The 15793-nt window shown below is 50.5% G+C and overlaps 1 protein-coding gene across 2 annotated transcripts; it reads right to left on the bottom strand.

Annotated features, from left to right (window-relative positions):
* Positions 1-188: 188 nt before the first annotated feature.
* Positions 189-15788, bottom strand: LOC117221915 (dynein axonemal heavy chain 7). 2 transcript variants are annotated; one of them, XM_033473234.2, is made up of 42 exons: positions 15500-15788; positions 15030-15327; positions 14614-14961; positions 14259-14524; positions 13936-14089; positions 13581-13807; positions 13293-13494; positions 12938-13172; positions 12750-12865; positions 12388-12666; positions 12009-12266; positions 11418-11702; positions 11037-11285; positions 10626-10971; positions 10380-10549; positions 10155-10286; positions 9853-10074; positions 9326-9777; positions 9041-9238; positions 8806-8953; positions 8497-8706; positions 8246-8433; positions 7821-8130; positions 7491-7736; positions 7177-7406; positions 6807-7026; positions 6514-6702; positions 6012-6386; positions 5749-5921; positions 5386-5631; positions 4989-5276; positions 4665-4856; positions 4353-4579; positions 3813-4183; positions 3541-3721; positions 3235-3423; positions 2563-3160; positions 2227-2437; positions 1369-1603; positions 1137-1288; positions 776-1066; positions 189-635 (listed from the first exon to the last, which is right to left on the bottom strand). In XM_033473234.2, the coding sequence occupies exons 1-42, from the start codon at positions 15661-15663 to the stop codon at positions 429-431; spliced, it is 10278 nt and encodes a 3425-aa protein (XP_033329125.2). In that variant the 5' UTR covers positions 15664-15788; the 3' UTR covers positions 189-428. The 2 variants fall into 2 exon arrangements, with proteins under 2 accessions (XP_033329125.2, XP_076376834.1); XM_076520719.1 differs by lacking the exons at positions 189-635; positions 776-1066; positions 1369-1603 and having other exon boundaries at positions 1215-1288; positions 15500-15777.
* Between the last annotated feature and the right edge of the window lie 5 nt (positions 15789-15793).

The following is a 15793-nucleotide window of genomic DNA, read 5'->3' as shown; positions in this document are numbered from 1 at the left end:
CAGCGCCAACACTGGCCAGCACACTCTGGCCCACCTCCGCCACACCGCAACACACACACACACAGCACATTCCATACCACCGCTGACCCCACCACCAGTTTTAATTTTAAAATCTTGTTGGTTTTTTTTTTAACCTAATAAATTAATCTAATCTGGTAGGTACAAATTTAATTGTTCTTTTAAATACGTTCTGTTGCGCAAATATATCGTCTTTATTTTGTTTTATTATCACAATGGAAGTATTAGCAGGTGGGTAACATAACCGTGGTGAAAAAATTTCTTTTTATCGATTTGATGAATCGATTAATATCAATACATGTGACATCCTACGCGTGGCGTACCACGCATCTGCGCGTAGAATATCGAGTTTATTTGAAAAAATTGAAAAATCTAAGAAAGATCGAAATTATTTGGTTCTACGCGTATTTTCATTCGGAGAGTTGACAAAGCATCGCGACTCCTCTCATGACCCAGTGTTCCGATGGTTTTACGGTAGGTAAAGTCATAGCGATCACGAAATTGGTCGAATGTCCTGTAGTCGACAATATTCCGCGTCTCTCGCTGGTCTTGTAGACTGGACAAAGATAGGCGATCTCTTCCCGAACGTCGTCTCTCTTCGCGGGAATCAACCATATCTGTCGATAGAAAGTGCTATTAATGCAACGTCCGATATACTGTACATACGTATGCAAGCGTATATACTCGATGCTTTAGATACATATCTATTATAGACGAATGCGCGTGGACGTAGGTACACATATACGTATGTACTTACAAGAGGAACATTTTCGTAGAGCACTTTTGAGAAACTTTCCTCCAGGATCATGCGTTCCATGTCGAATCTGGCGCCGTCCAGAAACAATCCGTATACGTAGACACCATCTTCCGGATGAGTGGGAATATCGTTGGGATGGGTCGCCTTCGATACGATGAAATTAAATTCCAGAAGATCTATCGGTATTCGATATTTTCTCGCATAATTTTGTCGACTCCCGGTGAGAAACGCTTGAGTGAAATAAAATCCAGAGATCCAGTAGGTCTTCGGCGGTCCTTCGTCATACCATTTCTGCGAACCGATCCTATATTATAATTTCTAATATTCGCGCACCATCCGTTTCCCACTTCCTCTTTCTTACGCGTAAAAATTCCAAGCGACGCAACAAATCGTGTACGTAACTGCCAAGCGGTTTCAAAGACGGATAAGAATATTGTTTCCATAGCCGAGGTATCTTGCTGGTTAGTATCGCGTCGTAAATATCTTCGAGTTCGAGAGACATCGCGATCAAACCTGTAAATGTGCATGTACTAAGTGGATACGTACCGTATACGTATTCTCACCGTGAGCATATGTACGAAAGCGAACGCGACCTTTAACGGCCCTTTGAATATTCTCCAGACTAATTTTTACGTAGCGAAGGAGTTTGTTGAATCTGCCCATTTCTTGGACCAGGACCGTATTCATGCTTTGCTGGTAGGACGTTGGATACTTTTCGAGCGCCTGGGCCAGATCAAAATCGGCGGGTAGTCTGTCCGAAATATCGCTCGCGATGCCGCGTACTATTTCGTCGTTCAAAGTTTGTCCGGTACCCGATTTCGTTGTCTCCTGTTGCGAACAAGTGCAAATTCTACTTGAGCAAAGCGTATCTACGTACGTGTACGCGTTATCGGTACGCGTTTTATCCGCGACGCGCGCAGAAACGTTGCCGCGTAGCCTCTACGGGGCTTTGCCTACCTTTTCGGATTCCCAACGATCCTACGAGACCGGCACAAATGCAACAGAACGCAACGCTTTGAAAAGTTGTTCGGTCGATGGGGGTAAAAGTAAAGCGCGGCGGTCGGCGCGAATCAATTATTTATCGTGCCAACATTCGGGCATCCGTGCCGTCCGCGTTCGTTCGGATTTTATGCAACGCGTACTCGCATCGTACGCGCGGGTACACAACACGTAGGGTATGCAGCCGTTCGACGGAGCACGGTCCGGACGAACGCGGTCAGCTATCGGAGCGTCGCGAATCTCGAGAAGCGGACACGTAAATACGTGGATAGATTTTGCGCGCTTACCACCGCGCGATACCGAAATCGGTTCGAATACGCGAGAAGGTATACGTACCACACGATCCTGTAGACACGGAGTACGAGATGCCGTAACAATCGAGTAGAAAAGAGAGTACGATGAGATAGGGGGGAGCGTAATATTGTGCGCAAAGAAATTTTAGGCAAGGATACCTGGGTGAGTAGCAGCGACGAGAACAGAGTACTCGTTTCCTGTTGATCTTTGATAATGTCGGCGTTTTCGTTCATACCGAAAACGCTCGGTTCAACGATCAGAGGCAAGTTTTTCGTGTATTCGACGAATGCTTCGTGTTCTCGGACGGTTGGACAGTAGTATATGGTCGAGCTCTCGTCGAAGTAGTAAGTCTCGTCGGCGAGTAACTCTCTGAAAGACGATCGAACCGATTAGAGGAGCGGATCAGGGAAACGAACGGAAAGATGGCGACGCGGGGAAGGCGTGTAGAGGGTAGAGAGCACGGAGAACGAAAAAAGAGACCGAAACGAGCTCACTCGCGATAAAATTTCGACAGGATGGTGTTGAGAGTTCTACGATCCCACTCGTCGGTCACTCTGCCGCCGTAATTGCATTCGCCGGTTAAATATTTGATCGCGTCGAATCTGACGTCCGCGAATTCGTTCAGGAATAGATGCAACTGCAAAACGCTGATCCGTAGGTCGGTCTCGTTGAACTCGTACATGATGTTCCAGCCGATGGGGCCGAATTTCCGTCTTTCCTGCACGACAGCGTGGAAAAAGCACAACGAGTAGAGGAGCTTTTTAAAGTATTCGGGCTGAGAACAGGATTCGAAAAAGTCGGGATCGCTCAGCGGATCGTTCGCATAAGATCCGAGGATGTTCGCTCGAAGGCCTTTCGGTGGTTCGTTCGTCATCTTGACGCTGTTTTCCAAAACGGAGGAAGGGAAGTGCTCGGAGGGATAGCTGGTCAGCCATAGTCGGAATTCCGGGTGAATCGTGTCGGGCATCAAGCCCTCGCAGATCTTCTCCAAAGTGGACATCCAGCTGACGGCCAGATGACAGTTTTGAAGAACCACCCAGTTGCCGACCGTCACAGCTTTCTGAATCGTCTCCTCGGCGATAGGACCTTGACCTGTCGAACACGCTCGAGTTCGAGTCGAGGTTGAACGAAATCGCGAATCTACGGACCCTCTGCCGTGTACTCGCCTTGCCCGAGAGAAAGATAAAACAGCCGACTCGCCGAGTATCCTTGCTCGTCCGCGAACGCGAGCAACAACTGTGCAGGATCCGTTCCAGGCGTCAACACGAACACCAACGGAATACAGCTGTTCGAATCGGCGTAAGACGAAGCGAGATCGAACGGCGGCGGATCGACGAACTGCGAACCCAGTTCCGCTGAAACATTCGATTCGATCGTACCGTACCGTACCGTGCCATACCATGCTGCATCATCGAACGACGTTCGGTCGTTCTTGGAAGATCAAAGATTAAGATTTAAACGCGGACCCGTACCTTCGACGAAGATTCGAATCGCTGAAACAATTTTGTCCGGACGAACGCATCTCAGCACCAACAGTCTCTCGAACGAATTCAAGTTGTCGTACGGCTGAGGTATCGGGCTGTTTTGCGGCTCTTTCGAATCGAACAATCCTTTCCATTGCCCCGCGTTGGCCGTGAAACGCGTTCGAATCCCCTGGTCGAGCAACGTTCGAAATGAAAAATTCGATCATCGTCGCCTTTGGCAGCGATCTCCGAAGCTGAATCTCCGAACACGAAATACGTACCACAAAACCGTCTACCGCGTCGAGATTGCACAGTTGGTTCCATTGTTTGGTAGGTAGCCACGTCGTTGGGTTCGCGTGCGGATTGTCGATACCGATTCCGCCGGTCAGAAGAAACATCCATTGCGACGAGGACAACTTGCCGAGTTGTTCGATCAAGTTGATCGTCAATAACAAGGAGAACAGTAGCTTGTCCTTTTCGAACAGAGATCGGCAAACGTTCGCGTAAAGGGAGAAGGTGAAGTGCTTGATCAGATCCAAAATTCGTTGCTCGACCGTTTCAGCCGGTTCCGTGTTATCGATGGCCGTCTCGTACAAATTCACGAACCACGGCAACGAGTATTGGTACATCGGATCCACGTTTGCCAGCATACCTTCGCGACGATACGCGACACGTTGTATCGTACATGTACATGTATACCGTGTTCCGATCGGACATCGCATCGTGCACCGCGCACCGCGCACCGAACGAAACGGTGCGCGGTACGCGCAAGTACGCGATGCGATAGAAAAGGTGAATAAAAATGATATACGACGGCGTACCGGTGGTGAAAAAGAGTACGGTCGAGTGTACCGCGATGGCCGTGTACTGCAATCTGGCAGCATCGATCGAAATCTCCGTTTGCTCGGCCGCTGCCTGCTTCGCTTGAATGTCGTCGCTCAAATTCTTGGACGACGTTAAAATTTCGATAGCTTCTTCGTCCTCCAATACGTTTCCTTCGGCTATCGATAGTATTTCCAGGATCTTATCCTCGGTTTCTTGCAAAAGTCTAAATTACATCGCCGAACGACGAGTTTCACGTTTCGAGTTTCGACAGCAACGATATTAAACGGAATTAAACTTATCGGACGAACCTTTTGTTCGCGGCTCCCTGCACGATCAAGGCATTTTTTTCCGATTCCAAATCCGGTCGTTCTTTCGCCACAACGATACCCAACAATTGATCCTCCAATCCGGTCGTCGTTATCATGAAGTTCAATAGCGTAACTTTCACCGCGATCTCCGGTAGGTAATGCGGGTTTCGTAATCTAGTGGTGATGTACAATCTGCGAACGAACCAACGAGAACGCGATTTTTCTTTCAAAAACAAATTCGTCGTTTCCAAGATAGACACTATCGTCCACCGTTTGTCCGTCCGTCGTTTCTCGGCCATCGTACGCAGAGATACGCGTACTTACCTAAAATCGAAATTATATTCAACGATCGCGTCGCCAAATTTTATACAAATCGCTCCGGCCTGTTTGAACGTTTCTCTGAGTAGAACCGGTTCGAGAACGGCGTCTATTTCTTCGCCGACGTGTTCCAAGAGCACCGGCTGACCAAACTGCAACGCGTTCTCCAATACTCGACCGTAATCGGGTTGGCTCGGTCGGATAACGTTTAAATTGTTCTGTCTCTCCATGTTTTTGATCCATCTGTTGGCCTGTCCCTGAGGGTCTATGATCAACGGAAATCTTCTCGCGTTTCTGAGAATAAAATGCATTCGCGAATAAGGATAGACGAATACGACGAGTCGAGAGGACTCGGGACAGACGCGAGGCAAGCAACGAGAGAGAACCATTTCGGAAAACTTACCTCACGATGATAGCATTGTCGATGGAAAACGCGTCGCTCGGTAAACCGAAAATGTTCCAAGATCTTATCAAGACCGGATCTCCCAGAATGTCCCGCAACTGAAAGTCCTGACTGCAAATCACTTCCAAGTCGGTGCAACGTTTGATCCATGCAGCGATCTGTCGGATGCGAAACGTCATCGTGAAAGGCCCCATGTACGCCACCACGCCCGACGCGACGACGACGTCGCCCGTCAAACGGCCGTATCTGTATCGAGTATTCGAATATCATCGAATCGCATACGTATAATCGTACAGAGATAGGAGAATCATAGAAGCGAACGTTCGATGGCGCGAACGCCGCGAACAAGACAACGGGAGCTACCTCTCGCCCAAAGTGCGCGCAGTTTCCGACCAACGGGCGTATTCACCGCCCAAACCTCCGATCAAATCTTCGGCGCGTTTCAATTTGGTTTCGCAGTCGGCCACTTTGTCGGACATGGCTTGGAAAGCCGCCCTCCGTTGTTCCAAAAGCTCTTCCAATACCCTCAACCTTTCCTACGCAACGAAACGAGAATCGAGAATCGAGTTCGCGAACGGTTTCCAGAATATTCTCCGGGACGTCTCTCGGAAGCTCGACGAACGAACCTGCACTTGGAACAGCTGTTCTCGTTTTTCTTGCAGAGCGCTCGTAGCGCTGTCGTAAACCCGTTGAGCTTCCGCGAGGGCCTTCCTCTTCGGGGCGACCACCTTCGATACTTTGTCGTATTCCGACATCGCGTACACCCATCGGCACAGACCCTCGCACGCCGTCGACACCTTCTTCACCTTCTCGGGATCAAAGTCCGGATTGGTCAGGTATTGCTTACGAATTTTCTCGATCACGCTGTCCGGGATGTTGTCCTTGTCGAAATTCAGCAACGAATCGAGAAACTTTAGATCGCTCAACATTCGCAGCGCCGCCTTCCAATAGTCGTCGATCTGCGTACCGTCGGCTTGTTGAACTCTCATCGGCTTCACTTGCTGCGCGCCGATCGAAGATGGAAACAGAAAAATGTGCAAATTATTCGCGCGGAAACGCGAAAGGGAGAAGGAGGAACGAGAACGAGAACGAGAACGAGAACGCGAACGCGAACGCGAACGACAACACCTTTAGAACGCAAACGGTCTCGACGACCAGCTTGACTCCGTACGGCGGTTGTTTCATCGCTCTGACCACGGCTATGTCGGCCGTCGTCAACGTGCCCAAGGCCGCTTCGGCGCGTTTTAAAATCGGCATCGCTTCGGCCAAATCGGCGTCGCACTCGGCTTTGATCGCAGCCGCTTCGCTCGCGTAAACCTGCAAGTTTTCAAGCACCGCTGGTAAACGAAGGAACTCGAACTCGGAGAAATTCGAAAGGGCGATCGTGTTCCAATCGATTTTCCGATCGATTTTCTATTAACCTGAGCCGAGGCCTCGTCGACTTTTACGATGCTTTCAAAGTCTGCCACCTCTTGTCTTTCCTTGTCCACGTCGAGCAGCATTTTCTGAACGTCTTGCGTCGCGATTATCAATTGCGGTTGCAACGATCTCAGGGTCTCCTGCATCGTTGCAACTTGACGTTGCGTCTCGTCCAACTGATTCAAGCCACCCTCGTATCGAGTTTTCGCCGTGGTTATTGCCCTGCGTATCGTTACGAGTTTCAAGTTTCGAGTCTCCAGTTCTCCACGAGTCGTTTTCGAGAGGAAACGGATCACGATCGATCGCGTCCACGTGGACGCGCTCGCGTGGATCGCGTTCGGCTTAAACGGCGTAGATTCGAGAATTACTTACGCGCGCTTCTTTTCCAGCAAATCTTTGAACGTGTTTATCATTTCGAGATAGGACGTCGGGGTGACGTAAACGCGTCTGTTCGATCGAGCGAGAAATTCCGAGCTCAGGACCTCCGTGGACACGTGAAAGTATTGACACATGTCGATTCCAGCGATTCGTTCGCGATCCGTCAAGTCGATGGCCGATAGGAATCTGGTCGCCACCGCCAGCAGAGCGTCCTCCGGCCACGGCTGCGAATCGAGTCGAGAGTCGAGAGTCGAGAGTCGAGAGTCGAGATTCTAGAATCTAGAGAGTTCGTATTTCCAAGTTCGTACCTGGAGCCAGTCGATGGTGCAACAATTGACCAATGCTGGAAATTTTCTCATTCGATTTCGAAAACTGTTGCCGATCGGAGACATTACCACCACGATGTGAAGCTGATCGCGAACTATCTGAACGAACAGATTGAACAAAGCCACCGCGTTACCGTCCGTCTGCACGGATCGATCCCGTTGTCTGTCTATTTGCTTCATCTGCTCGCATATCTCTGCCAGTTCGTCGGCCACGAATAGGTTCGGTATCTAAACGGATTCGCGTATTACGAATGCGCGAGGAGAAAATGAAAAAAGGAAGAGAGTCGTGATTCAACCTCTGGGGTTATTTACCTCGCCGGAATTTAGCATGTTGCTGATATCCTCCAAAAAGCTCTCCTCCTTGATCTGAGCGTCCGTAAAGACGAAGGTCGAGTGCAGCTCGGTACCAGCGACGCGTCTCAAGATTCCTTTGACGTCTTCGTGCCACGCGGCGGTTCCGTACTGTTGACCGACTTCGACTTGAAAGACGTCGTAGTCGCTTATGTGAGACGCCAGTCTGGTCAGCGACTGTCTTCCCGAACCTCCGACTCCCACGAGAAGAGCGTGAGTTCGCGGTTGCTTGATGATACGAGAGATACGAGACAGATGCTCGATCGCGAATCTAACGCGAGCACCGCGAACGCCATGAAAAAGTTGAAAACGATGAGAACGTTCGATCGAATCGAACGAAATCCGATTCGAAATCGGCGCGTTTCTCGCTACGCCGTCGTACCAACCGAAACAAAACCAAATTCATGGGTTTCCTGCTCATGGAGTTGTACTCGCTCAAGTAAGTTTCCACCGTTTCTCGCAATTGCTCGAGATCGGGAACCTCCTGGTAGAGTCGAGCATCCATTTTCGCGTCCGCGAAATCGCAGAACACCAAATTACGAAGTTCCGCCTCGGTAACGTTCGAGCCGGCGTCCTGCGAAATGCCGAAACGGCGTTAGTCGAGCTCGCCTCGCGCCCATCCTCCTCGACAACCTACCTCTTTCGAGGGTCCGAGCAGGTCCTCGAACAATTCTTCCATAACCACGTCCATACGGTTCTTCAAGGTAACCCGTATCCGTTCCACCAGCCAAGACAGATCTTCCCGATCGATCAATCGATCTCCGAACACTCGAAGCACTTCGTGAACCCAGAGCCTTCTCATGCTGGTTAAAGTTGGCATCGTTTCGGGAACGGACAGCAGTACGCCCTAATTGTAAGAACGAACGAACGCATCGCTTCGCATCGCCGATCGGCGGATCCGAGCGACGAAAAATTAATCGCGCTCGACTAATTTCTACCCACGGACCTGTATCACTCTGGAAAAATCTCGAAGATTGAACACGTAATGAGACTTCATGGGCGTCGGCAACAGATTGGAAACGCTTTGCTTGTACACGTCCAAAGTGGCCAGGACAATTTCCTCGATGCACGGATCGAATTCCTTGCTGAAACCCCTGAAATAGGCGAGAAGGATCGTAAAGGTTCGCGCGAAGGGGGTCGAAGTTCGAAAGCAGCCGAGCGGAGCGAGCGACACGACGCACCTCGTGTCGAGATGCCAGAGAACGATCTTGCTAAATATCATCGTCATTACGTTGTCCTCGAATTCCGATATCGTTAAAACGACGAAATGCCGCTTGAATCGAGGCGTAACGTCCTTCCCGCCTTGGACCGGCGGAGCCATGGCGCACATCAGCTGAACGTCGATCAGTTTGATCATCGTTCTGTCGCGTCTGTCGTACCTGCAACGAATTCGAAGATACTCGCGTCGGTCTTACCGCCAGAATCGCCGTAGAATTCTCTGGTCTAGAATGAAATGTTCGATATACCACTCCCCCTGGTCCAGCCACTGCCGCAGCAGCTCGATGGGAGGCTGCGCGCCGTAAACTTCCGTCGCGGGCATCGAAAGATCGTCGACGAACACGATCCAACGTTTACCTATCGGTGCGCCGTAAACGCCTTTTCTCCTCCTATCGAGCTTTCCCATGATGGCGTCTTGGGTCTGGTTCGTCGTAGTTTGCGCGGAGAAGTTTACGATCAGCGGCTTGTTCACCGCGGGATTGTTCTTTTTCAGCAGAAAGTCGATCACGTAGACGGACTTTCCCGTCCCGGTCGGACCTACGAACAACACCGGTTTCCGTTTCTCCACCAACATTCGGAACAAAGCCGTGTATCGTACAGTTTCCACCGTCGGCACTATTATCTGGTTCACGGGAATGTCGCGTGGAATCGCCGGTCCGTCCAATAATTCGTCGGCCCACAATCTCCATCTTCCCTTACCCTGAAACGAACGCGATTTCTCCTCGCTACCGTTACCACCGCCGCGCTACCGCTGCCGTCGAACGTATTTCCCTACCTCTTTGATGAACCTGTAATCGAACACCAGTCCGTCCCGTGGCATCACGAATATGTACGGCTTCGAAGGAGGCTCTATCGGTTTCGTCAATCCAAACGTTTCCATCAGGTTCGAGGGGAAGTCTTTCTCGAGGAAACCACGGAAAAGAACGCTGAACGATTCTCTGTGCTTTCCCGCCATCGTTCCTCCCAGAGCCCAGATACAGGAGAAGAAAAACGAGCCCTGGAAACGTTTCGAGATTATTTAGGTGTTCGACGGTGTCGCTGATCGCTGATCGCGACGACGATGCGACGCGATTCGACCTCGACTTGGGCTCGAAGATTCAGTTCGTCCATGTCCTTGGCTACTTTCTCGTCTCGGTATTCGTCGATGAAACAATCCATCAAGTAGGTTAGGCTACGCACGAGATTCGCGTTCGGCATCGGGCATATTTCCTGTTGGAAAACGGAGATACGATCGAGGCTTTGGAAAACGTAAGGAACGTGTTGTTCGGAGAAACGAAGAAATCGTTCGAAAGATTAAATAACCTGAACGTCGCTGTGTCGCAACCAATGGAGGATGGGATCGCAAAATCTTCGGAAAAGCGATCGGTATAGAAAGTTTTTGAACCATTCGTCCATCACCGGCGGAGCGCTGGCTATCCACGATCGTAGAAACGGCTCCCAGCCCAACGCTCCCGGTTCCATGTAGATCATGCCTGGACCGGATACATATATCGTCGAGTCGAACAAGTATAAAGAGAGGGAGAGAGAGAGAGAGAGAAAGCGTCGTACCGCATCGGGAGACGGTGGCTGGCGAGGCCACCTCCAAGTCCATCGTTTCGAATATCAGATTGGTGGACGGAGCCAATTGAACGATCTCCCCGCTCATCAAGCAAAGCTTCTTGTTGTCGTCGAGCACCGTGTTCATGCTTTCGATCCATATCGCGTCGATGGGACCGTCGAAGATCAACCACTTGCGATCCTCGGTGGTCGAGGTGGCGAAAGCGCGATAACCGATGGCCAGAACACCGTCGGTCCATTCGTGAGAAATTGGGTCGAATTGCCCGTACAGTTGACCCAACGTTACGGCTTTTGGATTGATCACGAACGTATCCACCCGGCGCTCGTTCATCAGGTTCTGCGAAACGACCGATCGATCCGAATCGTGTTGGATACGCTGGGAACGAACGATGGGAAACCTACTCGCTCTTCGCACAGCTTCAACGCCTCCGCCAGAACTTTGTAGGCCGAAGTTTTTCCTCCGAACGCCAGCCCGACGATCATGAATCCGTGCCTGACGATCATCATTTCGTATATCTGTTGGATCTTCTCCAAGAAGACGGGCGTGCATAGGAGATTCGATGCCGCGCAGGCATCCCGAGCGCAGGCGTTCAAATCGGTGTAGTCCGACTCCGGGAGGACAACGCCGGGAAAAAGATCGGACATTATGCCCTGTGGAAACGGAAACGGAAACGGAAACGGAAACGGAAACGAAATAGAATCGATCGCGTTGGCAAAGATTCTCGTCGTCGCTTCGCTCGCGCCACGTGGACGTTGAAATTTCTCGAACTACTAATTACGTACGTTGAACAGCGGTAAATCTTCGGTCAAGAATTTTGGCAAGTTGACGTCTTTGATACTGCGCAGCACGATCATTTCCTCGTCTTGGTCGGGATACTTGATCTTGAGATTGCCAGCCGCTACGAGAACCGATTTCACCGCCCTCATTCCGTAATCGTAATGATTTTGGCTCGACAATTGTTCGGAACAAAGTCTATACGTGGTTACGATTTTCACCGACAGCGGCCGTGCGTTGTAGAACCCGTAAGAGTAGAGCGTGTTCTCGCCTATCAAAGCATAATCGGGAACCTGAAAAAAATCGCGTTATCCGGTATCGTCGTAGTAACGACCCCGTTTAACCTAATTTCATCGATTTAACCAATTTCACTAATTTATCCGTAATTTTTAACCGGCGAAGTTGGACGAAGTTGGACCAAGTTGGACGATGCCGGACGAAGCTGGACGATGCTAGCTAATGAAACTAACGAAAAAAATGTTCCATTTCTCCCGTACCCCGGCGTACCCCGGCGTACCCCGTCCGTACGCCGTCGTAGTTTATCCAGATTCTTCCAACTCCGACCGGCTGTATCGACGCAACGGTCGCGTTTCACCGACCATCATAGCAACCGGTCGAAACAACGCCTTCAAGTTATCCGGAAGTTCGCTTCTGCCAGCGTAACCAGGATTCATCGTGATGAATACGGCACACGTGGGGTCCAACTTGATCTCGGTGCCTTCGAACAGAAGCGATTCGTTCCCGCTGTTGATGGCTCGCTGGATCGTAAGGATTTGCTGGGCCACGACCGACAATACTTCCAGATCGATACGATTGAATTCGTCGAAGCAGGACCATGCTCCCGAGCTCGCCAGTCCCTAACAATTTCGTTCTCGTTACGATCGAAGCTAAATAAATGGTAAACGAAGTTGAAGTTGAAATTGAAATATTGGAAGCGGAAACGGGGACGCGGTGCCAGGGACGGGAAATATTTGGCACCTTGAAGAACTTGCCCAACGCGATGTAATCGAGACCGTCGGAGCAATTGAAGACGACGCACTGCTTGGCCACGGCTTTCGCCAAATCCTTGGTGGTCTCGGTTTTACCGGTTCCGGCGGGACCCTCGGGCGCCCCGCCGAGGTTTAAACTCAACGCGCCGAACAAGGTTCTGTAGCATCTGTCGGTTAGCGGCGTTATCACGAGCCTCGACGTGTTGCCCAAATATTCGTACGCGTATCTCAGCGACGTATTGATCATGGTCGCGTACAAGTTTTCCTCCTGCGGAGCAACGAAACGCGGGTTTAAATTCGAATCTCGAATTTAGCGGCGGGTTCTTCTGGCGCAACGATTTCTCGCTTTACCGTCCAATAATATCGCAGCTGAGCCAACCACGCGAAACTCGTTGGATCGTCGACGCGTTGCTCGGACAACGAGCTCACCAGGTCTCGGCCGTGAACGTCCAACGTAACCAGCGCTTCTGCGACACGAGGAAACAAGGAAATGCGACTCGACGTCTCTTTATCCGTCGCTCGCGTAAGTTGTTGCGTACCTAAAGTTGTGCGATTCTGTACCGATAGCTTGCGACGGACCAGGTCCACGATTTCGTGCAACTCGCGCGTACAGACGTCGACGTAATTTCCCAAGCTGGTCGAAGATTGCGAGAGCGCCTTCGTTACGTCGGCGGTCCAATAAAGTTTGCTGACGCACAGGATGGTCTGTCCGGGCCAGCGCAGGGCCCATCGCGATCGAACTTCTTTCGAATACCCGTCCTTGGCGTTGATCACCTGCGACGCGCGAATTCGATGCTTTCTTACTTACAGCTCGCTCGGATGGAGGAGACAAAAATTGATAGTCGGCGAACGACGCTAGAATCTACGTCGGAATATGGAAAAAATCGAGTTCACCTGTGCTCTGACGCTCGTTTTCATAGAAATTTCAAGCTCGAGCAACCATATTTCCACCTGACCTCGAGCCGCTTCGGTCGAAACGATCTTCTCGAGAATAATTTCCTCTCCCTCGGACGATTTCATCGCGGTAACGTCCATGTCGAAAGTGAAACTCAGTCGCGCGATACCTTCGAAACATTTCTTCAAATGCGGTTGCACTCTGTAACGCGATCGAAACGAAAGTCGAGAAAAAATAGCCGGGCCGAGGTTGCGAACGAATTCTCGCTCGAACATCAAAATTCTTACCTCGTGGGATCTTTCGTTTCCGACAATATTTCTAAAAGTTCGTCGTTCGATAAGAAGAAGAATCGTGGGAAGTACAACCTCTTCTTCTCCAGGTACGCGGCCAATCCCTTTTGTATCAGATCGAGCAAGTTGGTGCACTTCTTCAAACGTTCGAGCATCTTATCTATTCCGATCACCGACATCGCTCGAGGATCGGCCGACACTAGCTGCATAATTTCTCTCCAGATCTGTACGGTTACACGGAGATAGGTTAGGTTGCACGGTCGTTGTCCGATATCGTTCGCGACGCGCGCGAACCGGAGATTCGACGAATCGACGTGAGACGCGACCGACGACGGAAACGAGAGACACGTACTTTGTCGACGGCGCTGAATCGGCGACCTTCTTCCGGCATTTGTTTCTGAATGTCGGCCGACGAGAATATCGGTTCGAGATACATCCACGTCGCCTGGACCTGTAGCCAATAATCCATAACGTCCAGCAGCAAAAGTAATTTGGACTCCCATTCTCTGCAGGGTCGCGACGAAGAGTCGATCGGCGAAAAATAGAAACGAACGCGCGAGAATAAGAAGGAATAAGAACGAATAAGTGAGAGAGAGAGAGAGAGAGAGAGAGAGAGAGAATAAGAAAGAGAGGAGAGGGGAGGAGAGAAACGGAAGAACGGGCGGATATACTTACAGCGTCTCCTTTTCGAACGGTCGAATGTAAAGGGAATTTTTCATGGTTTGAGCTTTGGTCAAGTGATCGTCCAGAAGCAATTGTATATCGTCGACGCTAGCGATCACGTATGTACCGGTATCTCGATACGGGTTCACCGTGAACGCGACGTCTTCCCAATCTTGATGCATTCGTAGAAGGGCTTTCTCCAAGCTGCCTTCCTTCGTGGACGCTTCCGCTATTCCTTCGAACTTCGACACGTAATCCAACAAGCCGTAGTCGAGAATCTGTGGCCAACGACGAGAACATCCGTGTACGTTTTCTCGTGGAAATCGCGCCGTCGAACCCGGAAACGAGACGAGACGCGAACTCTTACCTTGGCCAGCGTCATCGACTGATCGACCTTTATCGGAAAACCAACGATTTCCGAAACTTGCTCCCAGTGACGACTCTTCATCGACGGATTTCCTAGGGTAGTTATTATAGGCATGTGCTGTTGAAAATCTTCGACGCGCGTCCGAATCGTCTCGGCGAGTTTCTTCGCGATCGGCTCTCGAATGGATCGTTCCAGTTTATAGATCGTACGGTAAGCGAGCCCCGTAGCCGTCTCGATTTCCTCGGGATCGTGGCTGCCCACCATGGAGTTCATCCACGCGTCGCAATTGGTCAAGAACTCGCAGCCGGCGTCGTACAGTTTTTTGTACGGCGTTAATCCGTCCGCGGTCTGGAACATCGCGTAGCATCGTGATTTTTGCGTTCGCGAAATTACCACGAAATCCGACCCGATCTCACCTCTTTTCGCAACGGATACTGCGACAGCTCCCAACCAAATAATTCTTCTTCCTCGTTGAACCCGTCGATCGTGTTCATCGCGGCGATCAACTTGTTTTCCAGGCGATCGGCCTTCTTTTTGTACCGATAGATTTCCTCTATGTTTCCCCAATACTGCAATTCGTTCGAATGCTTCGCGTACACCTGGAGCTCCCGCTCGAATTGCTCGATTCTTTTTCGCAGACTCTTCTGATATTCTCCGGTTTTGCTCGCTACTATTTCTCTGTGCTGCTCGAACACCTCGGGAAGCTTGTGGTACCTTGTCGCGAAACGAGAGTACATGAAAAATACGTCGTTGTGGTCGCGATCCGTCGAATACTCGAACGTGCAGCGAGTCGCGGGCTAAGTCGTGCGGTGCGCAAAGAAGAAAAAGAAGAAACAAGGACGTACGAGAGACGCGCGACGTTCGACCGGTTGCTCCTCTTACGTACCATTGAAAAGGAAAATTGTTGGTTTTCAGTTCCACGGGAGTCAAGACCGAATAATCGGATAGAAAATTGATGTATTTGACGATTTCCTGCAAACGATCTTTCAATCGAATCGCAGTCTCCGTTTCGGAGGTGTGGATAAATTCTTTAAGTTCTATCAATTCCATCGTATTTGCCGGCACGCTGAGCGCTCGATCCACGATGCGTTGATAGGCGTCTCCTATGCTGGACACGGGTAGACGATAATAAATGGATATAGATATATAGGTATCGCGATAGGATATCGAAAAATCGTCG

Source organism: Megalopta genalis, chromosome 4 (assembly GCF_051020955.1).
Source record: "Megalopta genalis isolate 19385.01 chromosome 4, iyMegGena1_principal, whole genome shotgun sequence".
Taxonomy (NCBI): Eukaryota; Metazoa; Arthropoda; class Insecta; order Hymenoptera; family Halictidae; genus Megalopta; species Megalopta genalis.
This window is presented reverse-complemented; position numbering and strand designations above follow the sequence as displayed.